General features: G+C 43.3%; 1 protein-coding gene across 1 annotated transcript in view; it reads left to right on the top strand.

The window, feature by feature from the left end:
* The first annotated feature begins 2967 nt into the window (after positions 1-2967).
* ulk3 (unc-51 like kinase 3) overlaps positions 2968-23849 on the top strand; it is a 30116-nt gene continuing 9234 nt past the window's right edge. Inside the window, exons 1-13 of the mRNA XM_084337326.1 lie at positions 2968-3050; positions 3650-3778; positions 4933-5073; positions 5243-5363; positions 5649-5744; positions 6304-6447; positions 12023-12105; positions 15283-15438; positions 16920-17025; positions 17200-17240; positions 17439-17541; positions 19379-19443; positions 23351-23429. Of these exons, the coding sequence (XP_084193452.1) occupies positions 3674-3778; positions 4933-5073; positions 5243-5363; positions 5649-5744; positions 6304-6447; positions 12023-12105; positions 15283-15438; positions 16920-17025; positions 17200-17240; positions 17439-17541; positions 19379-19443; positions 23351-23429 (1240 nt within the window). The 5' untranslated portion in view covers positions 2968-3050; positions 3650-3673. The remainder of the gene's footprint in view (positions 3051-3649; positions 3779-4932; positions 5074-5242; positions 5364-5648; positions 5745-6303; positions 6448-12022; positions 12106-15282; positions 15439-16919; positions 17026-17199; positions 17241-17438; positions 17542-19378; positions 19444-23350; positions 23430-23849) is intronic.

Raw genomic sequence — 23849 nt, 5'->3', positions numbered from 1 at the left:
TCGTAGTACCCTTGAATGAGTGCTCCTGCCAGAGTCTTCAGGGTATTCTTGTTTACCAGAGAGGAGATCCGGTACAAGAATCTAGTTCGTTGGTTGACTTTTTTTATTACATTGGATACAGTACGACCCATGTGGAAATTAACTAACGTTTGATAAGTCAAGTCGTAATCGTATCCTTGCAGAAACAAAACTTGCCGTGTTTCCTAGCTGAACTGTCCTCCTTTGCGTCTTTCTTGTTTTCTCCATTTTTGCTCTTCGTGTCTTCCTCATCTTGCGTCTCTGACTAAAATGACTAAATGTAATGTCTGCCTTACCTTCCTCCTTAGATCTCATCCTTAAAACACTTTGGATGCCCAACCCGAGTTGAATGCCCATAACGAGAATATTTTTTTATTTTTTTATTAGCGTTCTGAATTGACTTTTTTTATTACATTGGATGCCATTTTGTCACAGGAGAGATTAGCCTCTAGGATGGAACCCAGGTAGGTAATTTCATCTTTCCTTGTGACAATATTGTCACCCACTGTAACTGAGAAGCCGTCGGTCTTGCTGAGTTTGTTATTTGAACCGAAGAGAATGGACTCTGTTTTGCCCATGTGTAATGATAGTTTGTTATCAGCGAGCCATATGCAGATTCTGCCTAGTTTCTCACGCATGTGACCGGAGTCGATCAGCTTCATTCTGGACCCTCAGAGCAGCGGGGATTATGTGTTGTATGCGGTGGATGAATAAAAGGATCCATTTTCGGAATGGCGATCAGGAATTGGAATAATCCATTTGGATACCATCTGATCTCAGGTAAGGAATCTATTTTACCAGTATTACGATAATCAGACCCGTTTTCACGGAGATATAAGCTTTCCCCCTATATGTGATATGGCTGTTTTGACTGTAAAAGCGATCAGGAACTGAGAGAATCGATTTTCAGCGAGCGGCACCAGCGTGCACACGTACACATATACTATCGATAATCTAGCGTTTATTTGAAAACGATTCATAAATAGGCCGAAAAATGACAACGTTCTAGAATATTCCAGTACAGGGCGATTATCATGGAATCTCTTCTTTTTTCCGTGAAAACAAGGGCTTTTCAAAATGATATAAAACGGAAATGAACCGATAAAAAAACAATCCGCTTCGACAATGTTGACTGGAAATGGGTCATTGATAATGCGACGGGCAGATTAGACACATAGCCATAATTTAAAACATAGATTAGGCGATATTAACGTTAACATTGAAGTGGTGCTGGGCATTCAAGCACTAAATGTGCGCTGGGCAGGCCCGGACTGGCCATCGGGAGCACCAGGAGTTTTCCCGGTGGCCTGGCCTGCACAGATAAAAAATAATATTATATATAAAAAAAAAAAATTATATATTTTTTTTATTATAATTTTTTTTAATTTTTTTTTGCCAGGCCATTGCTTATAGTTGTGGCGGCGGCGCGGCGCGATAGTTTTTAGATAACCAGGTGGGTGGGGAACAACCAGGATTTCACTGTCTGCGACAGAGTTGGAGAACTATCTGACTCTCTCCCTCAAGCGGACACACACACAACAATGGAGCCGTGCTGCCGCTTGTGATTGGTGGAGGCGGGACCAGGCGATACAACTGATTGACAGTGGAGGCGGCGAATGGAATGGCAGATGGCACACTCCCAAAAGGAGTTGTTAAATCTGACATTACAAAAAACAATATGTGGTGGTTATGATTGGGGCTGAAGTTGAATAAACAATTTATGAAAGAGAGAGTCAAAATAATTCCAAGATAATTCAAAGATTACACACCTTTGCCACATTGGCTACAAACATAATCACTGCAAAGTTATCAAACAAATAAGAATCTGATCAGACACAAGGGTTAAGTTGTTGTTCCCTTTCTAATTTCCTCAAAAACATCTAGTCTAGTTAATGTGATCAATATTATTTGACAATTGATGCTTTTTGTTGGAAATTTCAGTCAGTGAGCTCATACTTTGAGCTCATTTTATAGTTAAAATGATTGAGACAACGCAATGCTCACTACACGTGATACATGTGTCACTATTCTGGCAGTGGCTACTGTTATTATAGTATTGTAATGAAAGGTCTGTTATTTAATGTTTGTGTAAAGGGCTATTTTAACTGTTGATGGGTAGTGCATCAGTAAGGTGAATATGGTATTGTGCTCTTGCCTTGTTTGAATAGGTGGAGAGAGTGGTTAACTGTATTATAATAGTAAATAGAAAAATATGTTGTGCTCTTGCTTTTTTCTTTTTGAAGGTGGAGAGAGTACCATTGCTAGTGCCACAACAGTTTTATTTGAGGTTCATAACAGTACATTGTACTAAGCAATTGTTGGCTCATTAGTTTGTGATTCACATGCACTAAAATTCACCAGAATGCAGGAAATTAAGTCTTTGTAACAAAAAAATTCCGGTGGGGGACCCCCAGACCCCCCGCTTAAAAAGTGGCCTGATTGGGGCTATATTTCGCGCTATATCTCCCGGTATGAATTATTTCCCCAGTCCGGCCCTGGCGCTGGGCATTCAAAGTGTTAATACTTCCGACTCTCTTACTCTCTTTGGACAGTCTACCTCCCATGCTGAGTGACTCTTCTTACAACGAAGACACTTAAGATCCACCATAGTCGTCACACTCCACTCTCCCACACTTACCACATGTCAACTCATGGAACTGTGCCCATATTTCCAGCAATTCCAGCAATTCTTTTGTATTTGTACAGTAGACCTACCTAACGTTAATTTATTGTATCATAACATCTAGCGCTAAATGAGTAATAATAATATGCAAGAAGAAATGTATGCAAATGTGTCGTCTGGTTTTCAGTAAAGTAAATGATGTACAAATATAAAGTTGAATCTGTTGAATCTAAATAAAAATGTGCTGTAGTCGAGGGGACCGGACGCTAGAGGGCAGTCACATATTTTCCCATTGCTCTGACTTGTCAGCTGACAGCGCAGCGTGTTCTCCCTCTCACACACTGGGAGAAATGTAAACATTCGGCCAGTGTTCACCCCTGTGCTGAGGAAATAAGAGCAATCAGGTTAAGTATGTAACCTTACTTGCTTAATCATCATTAGTAAATTATTCAAGGTACGAGGTGGAGTACATGGATGTGCATACGATTTATTTTAGCAAGCAGGCAGGCAACTATGGTAATGTTACCCCTCGCATACAACCACATCAACTTCCACTAGATCTATTAATGAGCGTATTAATACTCTTATTCATATAGCTCCCTCTCATTAATGAGTGAACTATAGGCGGAATTGAGAACGAGACTGTTAATTTTTGTTTTACTGTCCTGTCTACATAAGGACGTAACGTAAGGCAAGTACTTTTAAAAAATAAAGTAAAATGAGTAAAATGTACTCCCAGCTTTATGTACATTTTCTTGAACAGGATGAATATGAAAAACTAGAGTTGTGCTGCAGGAAGGCAACTTTTTTTGTCAGAGATTTCATTGGCCAAGCTTGGGAGAAAAGGCAGAATACGTTGTGTAATCTGTATAGGTAATTAAATGTCATGAAATATGTAATATTGAAACACTGCAACAGTATTTTGGGTGTCATCAGCCCCCATGTGAACCATGCGATTATGCATGACTTTGTTGTTGGATTAAAAAAAGCACTGTGTGTACATTGCAGCCAGAGGTGTGCTGGAGTCTTAGTATGGCTTCGACTTCTAGCTTCGCTCCCCCAAAACTGGCAGAGTTCATCCTCACAGAGCGTCTGGGCAGTGGCACCTATGCTACAGTCTACAAGGCCTACAGGAAGGTGAGTTGTTCCTTGTTGTTATATTCAGGTGCAGATAAGACAGTGTTGCTGCCCACATAACTCAAGTTACCTTCAGTTGTATATCGATGAGAGACATGACCATAAAACCAGGCAGGTGACGCTAGAGCATCTATTTGTAGTACCTTTACAGAGGACATGTGCCATGAAGAAAATTGTTATGTTAGACCTATTTTGTGTTGTAACTTGCCTTATAATATAAATAATGCTATTTCCAAGTAACCTTTTAAAAGGCTACTGAACAATAGTATGTTGAATAATAGTTAGTTAGTTGTGGAGGTTTGTACTTTCTTATGCTTGTTTTGTTCTGTTACTATGTTTCTGGTCTAACTGTGTTTTATGATCCTGTGTAAAATGTAAATGTCCTAACACAACCCCCTCCAATGTACAGTAAATTACCAAGTATGGTCTTGTCAATATTCCAATGTACAGTTTTGCTTGTACAGTGGTACAGTGTCCCCCACCCACCCCTCCTACCCAACCCCCCCCCCCCCCCACTCCTACCTAACCTCCCCCCACTCCTATCCAAACCCCCCCCCCACCCAACCACCTCCTATGTATAGTCCCCCCCCCCACACCTACCCAACCTCCTCCAATGTACAGTTTCTACGTCAAATGTATATACTTTTTTTCTGGACTCTTTTCGTATCACAAACAGTACTGTATTTGCAAATCTGGTATGTCATAAATGTATAGATGTAGCAGTACGGTCTATCTGTATGTCATGTATGTCATATATGTTACGATGAATTGAAAATGGGGGACCCTAACAATTGTATGTATTGAGCTGTACTGTACTGTACCCGTTCTGCAATCTGTTAATAAAGTTTTCATTCATTCATTCATTCATTCATTCATTCATTCATTCATTCATTCATTCATTCATTCATTCATTCATTCATTCATTCATTCATGTTATCTTTCTTTTTTACTGTAAGTTTAGCTGTTAATTGATTTAGCTGTTTTATGTTGTTTAGTTTTGTTGTTTTTATTATATGTGGACCCCAAAAAGATTAGCCGCCACCATTGTGGTAGCTAATGGGGATCCTAATACACAAATAAACCTTTGCTATCACCCCAGGCCCCTTGGACATCAAGTGACAAGTTGAAGTCTGATCTGGTCCCGTTGCTTGTAGGGGGACAACCGAGAGGTTGTGGCAGTGAAGGTGGTTGGGAAGAAGACTCTGAACAAGGCCTCGATGGAGAACCTGCTCACGGAGATCGAAATCCTCAAGACCGTACGTCATCCTCACATAGTGCAGCTTAAGGACTTCCAAGTAAGCACATAACCGTTGTCTTCAATCACCTGACACCTTTTCTCTTTTCTCTGAGTGACCAGAGTCATCTTCTCTCTCTCTCTCTCTCTCTCTCTCTCTCTCTCTCTCTCTCTCTCTCTCTCTCTCTCTCTCTCTCTCTCTCTCTCTCTCTTGTTCTTCTCTCACCCAGTGGGACAGTGAGAACATCTATCTCATTCTGGAGTGGTGTTCTGGTGGGGACCTGTCCCGCTTCATTCGTAGCCGCCGGCTGCTACCCGAGGGGGTGGCACGCCGTTTCCTGCAGCAGATAGGTCAGCCCTGGTGTCTGTAGCACCCTCCTTTATTCATAGTGTTCCACCACATCTCGGACGGCAAGCAACAGATGAATGTAATCACATAAAGGGTGACATTAAATGACATCCATGGCCAACAAGGCATGGCATTGCACCATATTGGTTGGCATGACACGTCATGAGAACACTTTGAATACTGAACTGTGATGACCATTTGTATTGTCTTCCTCTTGCTGTGTGTGCGTGTGTGTGTGTGTGTGTGTGTGTGTGTGTGTGTGTGTGTGTGTGTGTGTGCACTTGCAGCCTGTGCCCTCCAGTTCCTACATGAGCGAAACATCTCTCACTTGGACCTCAAACCCCAGAACATTCTGCTCAGTGGTTCTATCCTCAAACTAGCAGGTGTACAGTCATGCTAACTCCCACTGTCTGATGCCAACATTTCTGTCTTTATTGACCACACACACACACACACACACACACACACACACACACACACACACACACACACACACACACACACACACACACACACACACACACACACACACACACACACACACTTGCATCTGATTGAGATATTCTGATATTATGTGTCAGATGCCAGAACAATGAAACCATAGCCATGCCACTGTGCTGCTATATTTGTTGGGACTTGGGAGAATAATTTCTCTCAGTTTGAGTGACTGCTCTGTTTTGATAGCGTAATTAACTTTTGTACAAGCTGTAGTAAGAACTGTAGCTTCATACAATCATATAAGACATCTTCATAATAAGACAAGCTAAGACAAGCTTCATAATAGACCTATTCATAGTATTGGATTACATCATCATCATCAAACATCTTGGTAGGCAAAACAGTACGTTGTCTTGATCATGTTAAGTTAAACTCTTCACAATAATAAACTGGAAGGAGCGGTTATTTATGCTGTCAACCTGACACCGTTCCGTTTGCTTCCAGACTTTGGCTTTGCCCAGTACATGTCACCATGGGACGAGCAGAGCGCTCTGAGGGGCTCTCCTCTCTACATGGCCCCTGAGATGGTGTGCAGACGGCAGTATGACTCCAGGGTGGACCTCTGGTCCGTAGGAGTCATCCTCTACGGTGAAACTTTTCTCATTGTGTTTAAACCTGCAAAAACCATCACTGACACTTAAAGGTCCCATGCATTATAAATGGCCTTTTCCAGTGTTTAGCATTGTTTCCTAGCAATGGGGGATTATATCAATGTGGTCTGTGTCGTTAATTATCATATTGACTCATCAGTCTAGTCTCGAGTTCACGAGATCTTCCCTCACTCAACTAAGCCGTTCTGATTTGACAGTATTGCTGACGTGAATAAGGTACTGATTTGCATATCTCCACCCCCTCAACAGCAGAGCGAGTGGAAATACCTTCACTTCCTCAAAGTGAAGCGAGGCAGAGAACAAGAGAGGGAGAGAGAGAGATAGAGAAGGAGAGAGAGAGAGGAGCTTCTGTCGGGGAAACAAACACACACGCATTTTACACACAACCTGACACACAGGGCTTCTCCCTGGTAGAGAGAGAGAGAGAGGGACCGCGGTGCAGGAGTGTGTGAAACACAAACACGCGCATTTTACACACAACCTGACGCGCAGGGCTTTTCCCTGGTAGAGAGAGAGAGAGAGGGACCGCGGTGCAGGAGTGTGTGAAACACAAACACGTGCATTTTACACACAACCTGACGCGTGGGGCTTCTCCCTGGTAGAGAGAGAGAGAGAGGGACCGCGGTGCAGGAGTGTGTGAAACACAAACACGCGCATTTTACACACAACCTGACGCGCAGGGCTTTTCCCTGGTAGAGAGAGAGAGAGAGGGACCGCGGTGCAGGAGTGTGTGAAACACAAACACGCGCATTTTACACACAACCTGACGCGTGGGGCTTCTCCCTGGCAGAGAGAGAGAGGCGGTGCAGGAGTGTGTGAAACACAAACACCCGCATTTTACACACAACCTGACGCGCAGGGCTTTTCCCTGGTAGAGCGAGAGAGAGAGGGACCGCGGTGCAGGAGTGTGTGAAACACAAACACCCGCATTTTACACACAACCTGACACGCTGGGCTTCTCCCTGGCAGAGAGAGAGAGAGAGGGACCTCGGGAGCACTCCATATCACTGTCAAAATATCTTTGCGCACGCTCCCAAAAATGTTCGACCTCAGGATTTCAGGCTGTTATTGGATGGGCTCCGCTTTGAGTGACAGTCACCCACAGTCTGCAGTGGCAGACAGAGAGAGACATAGAGGGGGATACTAATTAATTTCGCCGCGGGGGGGGCATAATCCCACGGGACAATGCATTGGTAACTTGTTTCAAATGACAATATATACCCCTGTGAATATTATTGCACGGATCGGAATACGCGTGTGCGCTATGATATTTTGCAACAGGTTGATGTGACGCGAGTGCCGACGGGGAGAGAGCGGAGAGCAAGCGGGAGGGAGGTGGAGAGGGAGGGATGCGGAGCGTTTTGAGTGCGCTCCCGACGGCGTGTGTGTTTTCCCGCGCGCACGGTCGGGAGTGTGTGTAAGATGCTCCGTGTCCCTCTCTCTCGCTCGTCACAATCTGTGTCCCGACTGCGTGTGTGTGTGTTTCCCCGCACGCACGCCGTCGGGAGTGTGTGTAAGATGCTCCGTGTCCCTCTCTCTCTCTCTCTCTCTCCCTCTCTCTCGCTCGCTTGTCACAGTCTGTGTCCCGACTGCGTGTGTGTGTTTCCCCACACGCGCGCAGTCGGGAGTGTGTGTAAAATACTCTGTATCTCCCTCTCGCTCGCTCGTTCTCTGCTCTCTCTGTCGGCACCCGCGCCACGTCAACCCGTTTGAGGAAGTGTCAGTATTTCCACTCGCTCTGTTGTTGAGCGAATTGTTGATTGTGGGCAGTGACTACAACTAGGGGCTGAGATATGCAGATCAGTGCCTTATTCACGTCAGCAAAACAGTCAAATCAGAATGGCTTAGTTCAGTGGGGGAGGATCTTGTCTCAACTGAATTGGAGCAATCCGCCAAAATGAGAGATTAGAGACACAGACCCCATTGATACAAACCCCCATTGCTTGAAAACAATGCTAAACACTGGAAAAGGGGGGACCTTTTAAAGTTATATTCACTTCATAACATGCTGTTTAACCACAATGTCCCTGGAATCTCTCCCTATCATTGATTAACGTTTGAAAATCATAGAAACTGTGCCAGTACCGATACCTGGGATTCAATACCGACACCAAAACGATACCTTTTTCCAATACCTTATTTTGCTGAGTTATGTGCGTTATCGGAGGCTTTGTTACATTTTGGATGATGTTGGATTGTGGTTGAACAGACGAAATGTTATATCTTGGAACATACATGCTTATTGGCTCAATGACACAGATAAGATTAACCACTTAGGTATCGAAATTTGGAGGCTGTGTGACAGTTTTTAGCTTGCACAGTTCACTTTAAAATGGATATTCTAGGGCGGCTGGGTGGTGCAGCGGAGATTGCGCTTGTCACCAATGCAAGAGACTTCGGTCTCGAATACGGGTGTCGGCATTGCCTCCGGCTTGGGCCGGCCGTCATACACTGGCTCAATTGGCAGAGCCAGCGGGTGGAAGTCGATGGGTGGTAATTTGGACGTTGTGGACAGCGACTCCTACAGGTCGGTTGGGGGACGCCTGCACAGCAGAGACAGGAAGTGGCGGGGGTAGTGTGAGCCTCCCATGCGTTACACCTCGCCAATGAGAGTCCACGCTGGCAGGTGAAAAGATGTGACAGGCTGCCTCCTCGTGTACCGGAAGGGACACGTGATGCAAGGCTTCTATCCTCCCTACAACCGACCAGTGGGGGGGCATAGTCGAGCAACGTTCAAGACAGGGGAGGGGAGAATTGGAAACACGAAATTGGGATGGGAGAAAAATAGAAAAAGAAGGAGAAAAAAGTGGATAAAAGAAATTTATATTCTGTTATTATATTGTCACCAGTCAGTCGTAACTCTATTTACGTTTTTTGTCTTCTCCAAAACAGTGGAAGTAATAATAATAATATAATAAACTTTATATTAAAGGGGAACTATCTTATAAATGGCCTTTTTCAGTGTTTAGCATTGTTTCCTAGCTATGTGGACTTAGGTCGCTTACACATATAGTTTTGGTGGACTCGTGCGGTTCTGGTGGTGAAGTTGCAACATTGTTGCATTCTTCATTTGGTTCGCCTGCGTTCACATAGCAATTTGTCAAGCGCACCGAACTTTCTGAACAATGTCACGCGGTCGAAAATGGCGCTCGTCTATTGGACAATAGAGAGTGGAAAAATGTGTGTGTGTGGCTGCGAGCCCGTGTGTGTCTGTGTGTGTGGACTGCGAGCCCTCCAGATCAGCGGAGGCGGAGTTTTTTATTTTGACGTGACATTGATCCATTGTTCTATTGAAGCCCATTACCACCATCCTCTCGCTAAACAACTTGTACACTGCGTTGTTTTTATGAGTGCCCACAAGTAGCTGTTTTATTTGGTCTTCTGCCCATATGTGTACAGTGTGCTTGTTTTGCAGTGAATGCCGCGCGCCTCGGTAATAATATAATAAGCAGCGTTTTTTCTTCCTTCTCCCCAAGATGCACAGTTAGATATATAGATATATAGATAGATAGATAGATAGATAGAGAGATAGATGCAGTGTGCTTGTTTTGCAGTGAATGCCGCGCTCGGTGGTAATAATAATAAGCACTTCCTATATTTGGTCCGCGTTTGGTCCGATGAAGCGAACCGAGACCTATGTTTTTGGTCGGACCAGAGTTTGTGTGTTTGGTCCGCGGACCGAGTTCGACGCGCATTCACACAAACCCGAAAAACCGGACTATCGAATTCTGGTCCGATAGTCCGGACCAAACAGCCCCTGTGTGAAAGCGACCTTATATTAATATGATCTATGTCTCTAATTCTCATATTGGCGCATTCTTCCAATTCTCCTCTCACAATATTCACCCTCACTGAACTGAGTCATCTGAAAATGTGCTGATCTGTGATGTCAGAGAGACTCAGCTGCATAATAATGTGGCTGTGTAGCATCAGGCCCATGCACCCCAGGCCACACCAGCTCAAAACGGCTTAAGATCTTGAGGTAGAAAAATGCTGTTTTTGAGTACTTTATTAGAAATACAAAACAATGAATTAAAAAAAAATTTATTACAGAGGTGTTCCATAAACTCACAGGAATTGTGTAAAAGTGCCCAAATAGTGAAAGAAATAGTAAAATAGTTCCCCTTTAAGTAAACAGGGACTGGAGCTTTAAAGTTTCAAAACGGGTGTAAGAATTACAATCAAACCTCTCAAAACGGCTTGTGCAGCGTTATCCAAGTGTTTTGCAGTAAAAAACGATTGTACTTTAAATCCAAAAGACTAGACTAGAAAGACTCACATCAGCGAGTTGCACAGCAAGTCTTCGCTGAAATCCTGACCCAGCTCTAAACCCAAAAGATGCATAAGCAGTTTTCCTTTACGACGACGATGTAAAAAAGGGTTTATTTTGATTTAACATTTATTTAACCAGGCAGGTCAGTTAAGAACAAATTCTTATTTTCAATGACGGCCTGGCGAGAGGACAAAAGAGGACAAATGAAGGGTAACCGGGAAAGGGGACCATTTTCTTTTAATAAAAGAAAAAGAAAAGACACAGATGGTACATACATCACAGAGGTAAGGGAAATAATTAAAACACACATCAAACAACCAAATACAATTACAAAGGGGCATACATGAAGCAGAACAGTCAAATTACAGTTCAAAGGCTGGGTGACAGTTGCAGGTGTGTGTGTGTAAACAACTCTGCAATAGAGTCCTTAAAAGTAGTGAGGGGGATCAATTTGTCCATGTCTTTTGCATCTTGTTCCAACTGCTACACCCTCAAGACCCCTACGCTCTGCGTCTTCTGGCCGTCTCAGACCCACTCCTATCCGAGCTCTGGGAGGGTCATCAAAGAGAAGCTGCCTTTTCACAGTCCTTGCCCCACAATGGTGGAACGAACTACCCACCCCAGTTAGGACAGCCGAAACCCGTCCAATATTTTGCCGTCGACTAAAGACGCACTTCTTCAACCATTATCTGAAATTAAACAAGTGTATCAAATAAGGAGGGGTCAGACGAAGGAAGGTTTTGTAAATTAGTGTAAGCCAATACATCTTTCGTCGAGAGTGTAACGATGGCCAATTTACAGATGTGTACAAGACACAGTGATGTGGTTCAGATATTTGGCTGTGTGGGTTGCCCCACTGGATGGAACTGCAGGAAGGAGAGTGCTGCAGCCGACTTGAGCGCCCAGAAAAACACAACCTAATCAATAATCGAAATCAATCAGTATGATGTCAGATGATGGGTCTAGTTTGAAAATAAGAGGAATTCAGATTTTTAAAGTGTAGTCCGTTCAACATTGTGTGTATATTGGGGGAGACGGTGACTCAGGAGGTAGAGCAGTCATCTGGTAATCGGAAGGTTCCCGGTTCGATTCCTGCTCCTCCCAGGCAGCGTGTCGAAGTGTCCTTGAGCAAGACCCCTAAATCGGCACCTTGCATGTTGCCTCCGCCATCAGTGTGTGACTGTGTGAGTGAATGGTAAATGTGAGGAACAGAATTGTAAAGCGCTTTGGATAAAGGGGGCTATATAAATGCACCATTTACCATTTATATGTATTGTAGAGGCACTGTTTGGACGCGCACCATTTGCCTCCAGATCCTACGCTGAGCTGGAAGAGAAGATCCGCAGTGACAAACCCATCGAGGTAAGATTGGCCAATTAGACAGGTTTCTCGTTCACCAACTTGTTGGATTGAGCCAATCAGCTGCCTGCACTGAAACAGGTTTACAGACTCATTCCTCCAATTACTGCTCTAGAACATCTCACAGATCTGTGGAGAAACTAGAAGACGGGGAACATACTGTAGCTGGAGTTCACAGTTGGTTTCGGTGTGGATTGACTAAATATTGTCGTTGGACATATTGTTTTGATCAAGATTAAATGATTTTTTGTCTTTTGGTACACGCAACATATTTTTTAATGTTGTCTGTTAACCTCATTTAAATAAAGAGTTACCCCCGCCCCCTGTATGTTCACTGTGAAACCACTAGGTGGCGTAGTTGCTCAGTATTCCTCAACTATAGCCCAGCTCCTAACGTGGGTGTAGGAACATGTGACTGTTCTGTAATTGAACCAAGCCATAAAAATGGAGACCTCCTGGACTGATGTCATGTGGTCCTCTGGCCTCATCCCATAGTGCAACACACAGTGTTTCCTGCTCAGTCTTCCTGGATTTCATGTTGTTGATTTAATTAATGTTTTGACTGCTTTGCATTGTGGGAGAGGGTCACCAGTAGAAGACTGTCCTTCTAGGTGTGTGTGTGTGTGTGTGTGTGTGTGTGTGTGTGTGTGTGTGTGTGTGTGTGTGTGTGTGTGTGTGTGTGTGTGTGTGTGTGTGTGTGTGTGTGTGTGTGTGTGTGTGTGTGTGTGTGTGTGTGTGTGTGTGTGTGTGTGTGTGTGTGTGTGTGTGTGTGTGTGTGTGTGTGTGTGTGTGTGTGTGTGTGTGTGTAATCACTGAATAGGTGTCTCATATTTGAAGGGCTGGGGTGTGTAAGGGAATGTACATAGCAAGGCATGGCAGAATTGTTAATCTATTAAGGACATAATGCCAGATGCTCCATCTTTTGTTAAAATGTAGAAAAAGTATTGTGTTTCAACTACTATGCTCAAATTGTGTAATACTGAATATGATTTATTTTAAAATGTTACAGCTAATACAATACACCAGATGGGGTTGTTGTTGTTGATGGTGACAGTAAAGAGGTCACCATTTTAGAAGTAGGCTGTACTTTTGATTCCAGTCTAGAAGAGGCATTTCCTACCAAGGGTTTAAAGTAACAACTGTCCAAGGATGCTATTACACAGCTCGGGTACAACTGTAAATTGCTGGTGTTTATATAATGTAGGAAGCCTAGTTAATGTCCACAGACTAGTTGTGAGGGGGCTGCAGATGGCAGGAATGTCCAAACCAAAAGCTAAGGCATTGGTAAAGCTCTGTTCTATATCTGTGATAACTGGCAGTCGCCACATTTGGAGGAGACGCAGCTTCCTGTATCCGTAGACTCTGACTAGACGCTGCTTCCTGTATCCATAGACTCCATAAGAAGAAGTCCTATAGTATGCTGTTTGGTACTAGATCAAATTTGTTGCAAATATCAAATCATTTGTCGATTAAGTTTTTAGATGGGGTTCCTCTCGAGAATGTCGATGAATATAAGTACCTGGGTCTTTGGCTTGATCCTCAACTCACGTTCAAGTCATATATTGATGCTGTGATAAAGAAAACAAATTGTAGCCTGAGAATATTGTATCGTTCTATTAACTGTTTTTCTCTTCAAGTTAGGAAAATAATCATTACACAGCTGGTACTTCCAACAGTGGACTACGCAGACATAGTCTATCAGAACACCACACTAACAAACCTCCGTCCTTTAAATGTCACTTATAATAGTGTTTGCAGATTTATATTGAGGTGCCCTTATAGAACCCATCACTGTCTTATGTTTGAGTCGTTAAACTGGCTCTCTCCCCAATTCAGAAGACATTTTCATTGGTTGCTTTTTGTTTACAAATGTATTTACTTTAATTATCCCCCCTATCTAAAGCAGTTCCTAATTCCATATAGTTCAACTTATAATTTAAGATACACAGATCATCCTTTCTTTACCACACCTCGAACCACCAAAGTTATTGGTCGACTTGCCTTTAAATATAAAGCACCAGCTGATTGGAACAAACTGCCTAGTTCACTCAGATCTCTCACTTCTTACCGGTTATTTAAGATATCTTTGTTCACTCATCTACAGACTACTTGCACTTGTTACTGATTTACTGTGTTAGGGCTTACATGTTGTTTACAGATCAAACTATAATTTTGTATGTGTTTTATATGGGAACGGGGTGGAGCGGTACGCATTCGAACCGTGTACCGAACAATACACACATGCCCCGAACCGTGTAGGTTGTGCCGAACGGTACGCATTCGGGGCATGTGTGTATTGTTCGGTTATATAACGTTACGTTAGCTACGAGCTAACTAACTTTAGCCGCAAGCTAACTAATGTTAGCCGCAAGCTAACAGTGGAAACGCTCACAGAGAAGTGACTCCACGACACAAGTTCGATTAGTGGGGAAGGGGGGTATATTGACGAGTTAATACTTTGACAAATGTTGCCTATATTTTTCAGTCAGTTCGGTCTTTGTGTGCCAAACATTATTAAAGGTAAACCTTTTTTTTTTACCAAATAAATGAGAAGCATGTTTAAATAAGCAATGCCTCCCCTCTTGCTGTACCAAAATCTCTCCTAGCTCTAACCGTCACTGTCAAAATAATGTGGCTGATGTCAAATGGCCTCATTCTTTCAGTTTTTGCATGACTACGTCCTTGAGAGTAACTGAAAAGTTGGATTATTTTTAGGCTATATATCTTATGTTGATGTATGGTATTTTTGGAGTGTTAATTTTTTTTTAAATAAAAAACAACGTATACCGAACCGAAAACCGTAAACCTAAAACCGTGATACGAACCGAACCGTCGATTTTGTGAACCGTTCCACCCCTAGGGAACATATATATATTGGTGATCCTCTTGGGAGGAATCAGTGTGGACTGTCGGGGTGAGCTTGGGAGAGCGTCTGTCAGTGTATAAGTGTATTTTGTTGTCCTGTGTTTTGTTTTGTTATGTATTGTATGTTTTGTATCCTATGTTAAGGACCCTCGAAAACGAGATAGCATATCTCAAGGGGTTTATCCTTCTAATAAATGTTTAAAGAAAATTCCATGGACTAGATACATACGTCATTTTGAGATTCCAGGATTTGCATCTATGATTGTTTGTGTTTTCAAGGAGTTTTGTCTAAAATGTGAACACTGTGTGCATCAGCTTCCCCCGGGGACCAGGGTCTCCAGGGACTGCCAGGACCTTCTCCTGAGGCTGCTGGAGAGAGACCCCGACGCACGGCTCACCTTCCCTGACTTCTTCTCCCACACCTTTGTGGACATGGAGCACATGCCCAGTGCGGACAGTCTGGGGAAAGCGGTACATTTACATTTAGTCATTTACACATTTACACATTTAGTTATTTACATTTACATTTAGTCATTTAGCTGACTCTTTTATCCAAAGTTCTGTACAACAAGTCAGCAGGAAGGGTACAACTCTGGCAGCTAAGTAACATTGTTCGTCAAACAGTGTCGAATTTTGGTGCTACAATCTTGAGTGCATAGTAGTACAGACATAATTTAGCATACTAGGTAGTAATATAAGCATGGTCGATTATTTAGTAGCAGAGTGTGTTTTTAGTCGATGACGAAAAATTTGGTGTGTTTCGGCAGTCCTGACTGTCTGTATATATAATGTAATGTAATATATAATATAGTATCTACACAGTCAAATTTAGTAAAATGTACTCCGTTTGAGTCTCTGCGAAATTTACTGTGATATGGTGTAGCTGTGTAATTCAACAGCGATTTGATTATAAACCATTAGGCAAAGAGTTGATGCATCGTAAAAATTGTACACTTAAAACCATGGTTCAATTAAATTTGATTGGTTTTGATGGTTTTTAAAAGGAATTTTATATATAGTAAGTGGTAAATGGACTGCATTCATATAACGCTGATTTAAATGCGAAACATATCCATATGATTGGCGATGTCACTGACTCACTCATTCGGTAACTCACTCACGGTGAACCGCTCTGCTCCTACTGGCAGCTCAGAAGAAATGTGCTCTGCGTGGACAACACTGTGTCCTTGCTCTAGTCGTCTGACCACTTAAAGCACTTTACAACTTACTGTATGTCTCACATTCACTCAACACATGCACGCTGACGGTGAAGGCAGCCATGCAAGGCACCAACCAGCTCATTGGGAGCACGTAGGGGTTAAGTGTCTTGTTAAAGGACACCTTCAGATTACCAGACAACCATTCTACATCCTTATCAAAACCATACACCAGATCATTAGTGCACAGCATTCTCATTTCAAATTCAATTGAATACCTAAACACAATCAAATGTATTGTATTGTATTGTGGGGCGACAGTGGAAGTGGAGGTAGAGCGATCATCTGGTAATCGGAAGGTTCCCGGTTCGATCCCCACTCCTCCCGGGCAGCGTGTCGAAGTGTCCTTGAGCAAGACACTTAACCCCTAACTGCTCCCGATGAGCAGGTTGGCACCTTGCATGGTTTCCTCCGCCGTCAGTGTGTGAATGTTTGAGTGGATGGGTGAATGTGAGGCATAAGTTGTAAAGCGCTTTGCATAAAAGCACTAAATAAATGCAATCAATTTACCATTTACCATTTAAATGATCAACTGCACAGATTGACGGTTAGATTTCCACATTTGAAATTGGACGCATCATGTTGCTGGCTCTTATCCACCACTAGAAGGAAGAGAAGTGTGTGTTTGTGTGTAACCATGCACTGTGGACAAACTTGTCTTGATGTGTTTCTCTCTCTCTCTCTCTCTCTCTCTCTCTCTCTCTCTCTCTCTCTCTCTCTCTCTCTCTCTCTCAGAAAGAGCTGGTGCTTCAGGCCGTGCAGAGAGACCAGGAGGGGGAGAGGTCGGCTGCTCTCTCTCTGTACTGCAGTGCCCTGGAGCACTTCGTCCCTGCTATTCACTGTAAGGGAACCAAACAAACCACATGCTCACATCCTTTCCTGGGCTAAGGCCCCCTCTCCGCAACAATGCAGCGCCATTGTTCCTCCACAATAAACTGCAAATGTACACTCGTCAAACAGAAACTTAAAAAACTATCTCTAATTTCTTTCCTTCTCTTTTCCTTCTGTCGCTAAGACGAGACCGACCGACTGCGTAAAGATGCCCTGAGGCAGAAGGTAGGCCCGCAGAACAAAAAAAATCAAAATAGTATTTTTTCCCCTTACCCCCGCCCCCCCCCCCCCCCCTACGCTCCAGAGGCTCTAACTTGGAATGAATTATTCTCTATGAATACCATATGGTGTGGGATGAAGAGCATATGGCACGGTTGATGTGATTAAGTTGAGAGTGAATGTAAGAGAACACTCCCCCCGCAGGTCAGGCAGTATGCGTCCAGAGCCGAGGAGCTGAAAGCCCTGGTGGCCTCAGACAACAGAGTGAGCATGGAGGAGGCCAGGACCACCAGAGACATCCTCAGAGGTAATGCACGGAGGACCACCAGGTGTACTGGCCTAAAGTCCCTGTTATTAGCCTTGCAATCCCAGGGGTTATCTGTAGAAAGTATCAAGATTGTACATTTCTTTTTAAATAAGTTATTAGGAGGACGACGATAAGCACATTTCTGGCATCACAAAAATATTCACCATATCATTTGCACAATAAATGCTAGTTAAAAAGTACTACAGAATAAAGGGTGGCTGGGTAGCGCAGTGGAGAATGCACTCGCCTACCACGCAGAGACTCTGGGATCGAATCCAGCTCTCAGCGGTACCTCTGGCTTGGTCAGTCGTCCCTACTAACACAATTGGCAGTGTTAGCGGGTGGGGTATGTGTCCTGGTCGTTGATAACTGCGGTTCCTACTGGTCGGTCGGGGCGCCGGTTCAGCAGGGAGGGGATCGGGGGGAAATAGCGTGAAACCTCGCACGCATTACATTCCCCCAGTGAGACTCCTCGCTGTCGGGTGAAAAGAAGCGGCTGGCTGACTCCACGTGTATCGGAGGAGGCATGTGGTAGTTCTACACCCTCCCTAGGCCGACAGTGGGGCAATGCGCGCAACGACCAGGAAGGGAATTGGCATAACGACTAAATTGGGATGGTAGCAAAAATACAGAAAAAGTAAAAAAAAAAAAGAAAAGAAAAAAAAGAAAAAGACTACAGAATCACTACACAAAACCTATTTGTGTAGTAGTGACTATGTAGTCCTTTTATAGACACTAGCCTTACATTATTGTGTTAATTTGCAAAAGGACAATAATATGGCCTATATAACTTCACAGGTTTGTCTGTTGTCTCACAGCAAGGTCCTGGGCTCGGGTTGGCGTGGGTTTCCTCCATAAAAGGCATGCATGCTACATAATATACTCTTGCCATCACCCTTGACCAAGGCACTGGCATTAGAACTGGGGTTAAGGACCTCCTTGAAAACGAGATGTTTCATCTCAAGGGGTTTATCCCTCTAATAAGATATACTGAAAACAAGTGGTCCCCTGGGCGCTGGACTGTGGCTGCCCACGGCTCCTGAGTAGTCAGGAGGGGGTAAAGCAGAGGACATCGTCCTGGTATACTCTATGGAAATGTGCTTGGCAAATAAAGAGTTTCTAATTTTGATTAAGTCGACAAAATATTGGAACCATTAATGAACTGTCTAGGACAGCTCTACTTGAAAAGGCAGTTTTCCCTGAAGACAGTAGCTACTTGCCACACTCCTACGCAGAGCTGTCTTAACGCCTGTACGTCACGGCCTGCTAAACTGCTTTGTCCATGAGAGCAAAGGTGTGTACCAAATCAGAACATCATGACCAAATTAGTTTGAAAGAAAATGCGGCTATAACATTGAATTGGTTGCATACAGAGTATCACAATTAACAAAAAATGAAGTGAGTTAGGCAGTGATGTAGTTATCAGAAAATGACTATAGTTCTGTCTTTTCTGCATAAGGAAACCATACCCAAAATTATTGAACATTTCTCAACTCAATTTTGGTTCTTATTTATAAAAGAGACCAAATAACATGGGGGCAAAAATAATATTATTTATTCAATATGTTAAGTGAAATAATACTTCCTGTTTGGGCTTACTTCCTGTTTGGGCTTACTTCCGGTAAACTTACTTCCTGTTTGGGCAGAGATGTTGGACAGTGGAACGCAGTCCAACTCTGCGTAGGAGAATGGCTACTTGCCTATCAGAGGACTATAGCTTTTAACGATACAGTATACTGTACCTCCCCTGAAATGTACATAATTTCTTGTTGAAAATTACTTGGGACTAGTACAGGAATCAACGTTAACTTTCAACTCTCACCTCTCTCCCTTGCAGAAATGTCTCGTGACCGACCGCGGCTGCTGGCAGCTTTGGATCTGGCCTCTACTGCTTTAGCTAAGGTTAGATGGGATTACTGGCCTCTACTGCTTTAGCTAAGGTTAGATGGGATTACTGGCCTCTACTGCTTTAGCTAAGGTTAGATGGGATTACTGGCCTCTACTGCTTTAGCTAAGGTTAGATGGGATTACTGGCCTCTACTGCTTTAGCTAAGGTTAGATGGGATTACTGACCTCTACTGCTTTAGCTAAGGTTAGATGGGATTACTGGCCTCTACTGCTTTAGCTAAGGTTAGATGGGATTACTGGCCTCTACTGCTTTAGCTAAGGTTAGATGGGATTACTGGCCTCTACTGCTTTAGCTAAGGTTAGATGGGATTACTGGCCTCTACTGCTTTAGCTAAAATTAGATGGGATTACTGGCCTCTACTGCTTTAGCTAAGGTTAGATGGGATTACTGGCCTCTACTGCTTTAGCTAAGGTTAGATGGGATTACTGGCCTCTACTGCTTTAGCTAAGGTTAGATGGGATTACTGGTCTCTACTGCTTTAGCTAAAGTTAGATGGGATTACTGGCCTCTACTGCTTTAGCTAAGGTTAGATGGGATTACTGGCCTCTACTGCTTTAGCTAAAGTTAGATGGGATTACTGGCCTCTACTGCTTTAGCTAAGGTTAGATGGGATTACTGGCCTCTACTGCTTTAGCTAAGGTTAGATGGGATTACTGGCCTCTACTGCTTTAGCTAAGGTTAGATGGGATTACTGGCCTCTACTGCTTTAGCTAAGGTTAGATGGGATTACTGGCCTCTACTGCTTTAGCTAAGGTTAGATGGGATTACTGGCCTCTACTGCTTTAGCTAAAATTAGATGGGATTACTGGCCTCTACTGCTTTAGCTAAGGTTAGATGGGATTACTGGCCTCTACTGCTTTAGCTAAGGTTAGATGGGATTACTGGCCTCTACTGCTTTAGCTAAGGTTAGATGGGATTACTGGCCTCTACTGCTTTAGCTAAGGTTAGATGGGATTACTGGCCTCTACTGCTTTAGCTAAGGTTAGATGGGATTACTGGCCTCTACTGCTTTAGCTAAAATTAGATGGGATTACTGGCCTCTACTGCTTTAGCTAAGGTTAGATGGGATTACTGGCCTCTACTGCTTTAGCTAAAATTAGATGGGATTACTGGCCTCTACTGCTTTAGCTAAAATTAGATGGGATTACTGGCCTCTACTGCTTTAGCTAAGGTTAGATGGGATTACTGGTCTCTACTGCTTTAGCTAAGGTTAGATGGGATTACTGGCCTCTACTGCTTTAGCTAAGGTTAGATGGGATTACTGGCCTCTACTGCTTTAGCTAAGGTTAGATGGGATTACTGGCCTCTACTGCTTTAGCTAAGGTTAGATGGGATTACTGGCCTCTACTGCTTTAGCTAAAATTAGATGGGATTACTGGCCTCTACTGCTTTAGCTAAGGTTAGATGGGATTACTGGCCTCTACTGCTTTAGCTAAGGTTAGATGGGATTACTGGCCTCTACTGCTTTAGCTAAGGTTAGATGGGATTACTGGTCTCTACTGCTTTAGCTAAAGTTAGATGGGATTACTGGCCTCTACTGCTTTAGCTAAGGTTAGATGGGATTACTGGCCTCTACTGCTTTAGCTAAAGTTAGATGGGATTACTGGCCTCTACTGCTTTAGCTAAGGTTAGATGGGATTACTGGCCTCTACTGCTTTAGCTAAGGTTAGATGGGATTACTGGCCTCTACTGCTTTAGCTAAGGTTAGATGGGATTACTGGCCTCTACTGCTTTAGCTAAGGTTAGATGGGATTACTGGCCTCTACTGCTTTAGCTAAGGTTAGATGGGATTACTGGCCTCTACTGCTTTAGCTAAAATTAGATGGGATTACTGGCCTCTACTGCTTTAGCTAAGGTTAGATGGGATTACTGGCCTCTACTGCTTTAGCTAAGGTTAGATGGGATTACTGGCCTCTACTGCTTTAGCTAAGGTTAGATGGGATTACTGGCCTCTACTGCTTTAGCTAAGGTTAGATGGGATTACTGGCCTCTACTGCTTTAGCTAAGGTTAGATGGGATTACTGGCCTCTACTGCTTTAGCTAAAATTAGATGGGATTACTGGCCTCTACTGCTTTAGCTAAGGTTAGATGGGATTACTGGCCTCTACTGCTTTAGCTAAAATTAGATGGGATTACTGGCCTCTACTGCTTTAGCTAAAATTAGATGGGATTACTGGCCTCTACTGCTTTAGCTAAGGTTAGATGGGATTACTGGTCTCTACTGCTTTAGCTAAGGTTAGATGGGATTACTGGCCTCTACTGCTTTAGCTAAAATTAGATGGGATTACTGGCCTCTACTGCTTTAGCTAAGGTTAGATGGGATTACTGGACTCTACTGCTTTAGCTAAAATTAGATGGGATTACTGGCCTCTACTGCTTTAGCTAAGGTTAGATGGGATTACTGGTCTCTACTGCTTTAGCTAAAATTAGATGGGATTACTGGCCTCTACTGCTTTAGCTAAAATTAGATGGGATTACTGGCCTCTACTGCTTTAGCTAAGGTTAGATGGGATTACTGGCCTCTACTGCTTTAGCTAAGGTTAGATGGGATTACTGGCCTCTACTGCTTTAGCTAAGGTTAGATGGGATTACTGGCCTCTACTGCTTTAGCTAAGGTTAGATGGGATTACTGGCCTCTACTGCTTTAGCTAAGGTTAGATGGGATTACTGGCCTCTACTGCTTTAGCTAAAATTAGATGGGATTACTGGCCTCTACTGCTTTAGCTAAGGTTAGATGGGATTACTGGCCTCTACTGCTTTAGCTAAGGTTAGATGGGATTACTGGCCTCTACTGCTTTAGCTAAGGTTAGATGGGATTACTGGCCTCTACTGCTTTAGCTAAGGTTAGATGGGATTACTGGCCTCTACTGCTTTAGCTAAGGTTAGATGGGATTACTGGTCTCTACTGCTTTAGCTAAGGTTAGATGGGATTACTGGCCTCTATTGCTTTAGCTAAGGTTAGATGGGATTACTGGCCTCTACTGCTTTAGCTAAGGTTAGATGGGATTACTGGCCTCTACTGCTTTAGCTAAGGTTAGATGGGATTACTGGCCTCTACTGCTTTAGCTAAGGTTAGATGGGATTACTGGCCTCTACTGCTTTAGCTAAGGTTAGATGGGATTACTGGCCTCTACTGCTTTAGCTAAGGTTAGATGGGATTACTGGCCTCTACTGCTTTAGCTAACGTTAGATGGGATTACTGGCCTCTACTGCTTTAGCTAAGGTTAGATGGGATTACTGGCCTCTACTGCTTTAGCTAAGGTTAGATGGGATTACTGGCCTCTACTGCTTTAGCTAAGGTTAGATGGGATTACTGGCCTCTACTGCTTTAGCTAAGGTTAGATGGGATTACTGGCCTCTACTGCTTTAGCTAAGGTTAGATGGGATTACTGGCCTCTACTGCTTTAGCTAAAATTAGATGGGATTACTGGCCTCTACTGCTTTAGCTAAAGTTAGATGGGATTACTGGCCTCTACTGCTTTAGCTAAAATTAGATGGGATTACTGGCCTCTACTGCTTTAGCTAAAATTAGATGGGATTACTGGTCTCTACTGCTTTAGCTAAAGTTAGATGGGATGACTGGTCTCTACTGCTTTAGCTAAGGTTAGATGGGATGACTGCTGGGTGTCTCTGAGAAAACCACTTATGATGAAAATACGGATATGTTGATATTACTACAGATTATGAGTCCTAAACTATTTTAAGTATTGGCTAATACCAAGTACTGATCCTATTCATTATTTTTTACTAAACAGCATATCAGCCGATGGTTTTGCATTGTTTTCCAAAATGCTACAGGGGGTCCCATGACCCCACTCTCACTATCAATGTCAGTCCGTTGCCAGATGAAATGGAATGGATGCAATTAAATCCCCCTCGTTTCCTTCCATCATCTTGCAGGAGGAGAGCGGGATGGACGACCATGACACACTGGACCTGTACCAACAGTGTTTAGGAGAACTACTGCTTGCGTTGGCAGGTAAGAGAAGAGCTGCTCCTCCCTGGTTACACAGTATAGATGACTGCATTTTACTATGTTCCCTACAGCCCTGCCTTGGGGCTCCTGTATACACAGGTGTGATTTACCAAGATGGCGAGACGGTAATTGAAACCCCAGCATTCCACACAGTTACATCAGACGGTAGTGGCAAGGTAGTGTGCGCGTGTGAGAAGGGAGTGCATGGGACGTGGGTGTGTATGCCCGTGCTATTATTATTATTATTATTATTATTATTAGAGGTTTCAAGTTTCAAGTTTCTTTAATAGTTGTCATACAGAAGTACAGAATACTTTTGTACAAAATGCTTCTTACTGTTGCGCTCCAGAGACTGTGCAAGACAGGATAAGTATGAAATAAACATAGTAAAATTAGAAGTAAAAAAAAAAGAGGTCACAGTGT

The sequence above is a fragment of the Notolepis coatsorum genome (assembly GCF_963971535.1).
Source record: "Notolepis coatsorum genome assembly, chromosome: 20".
NCBI classification, from domain to species: domain Eukaryota; kingdom Metazoa; phylum Chordata; class Actinopteri; order Aulopiformes; family Paralepididae; genus Notolepis; species Notolepis coatsorum.
This window is presented reverse-complemented; position numbering and strand designations above follow the sequence as displayed.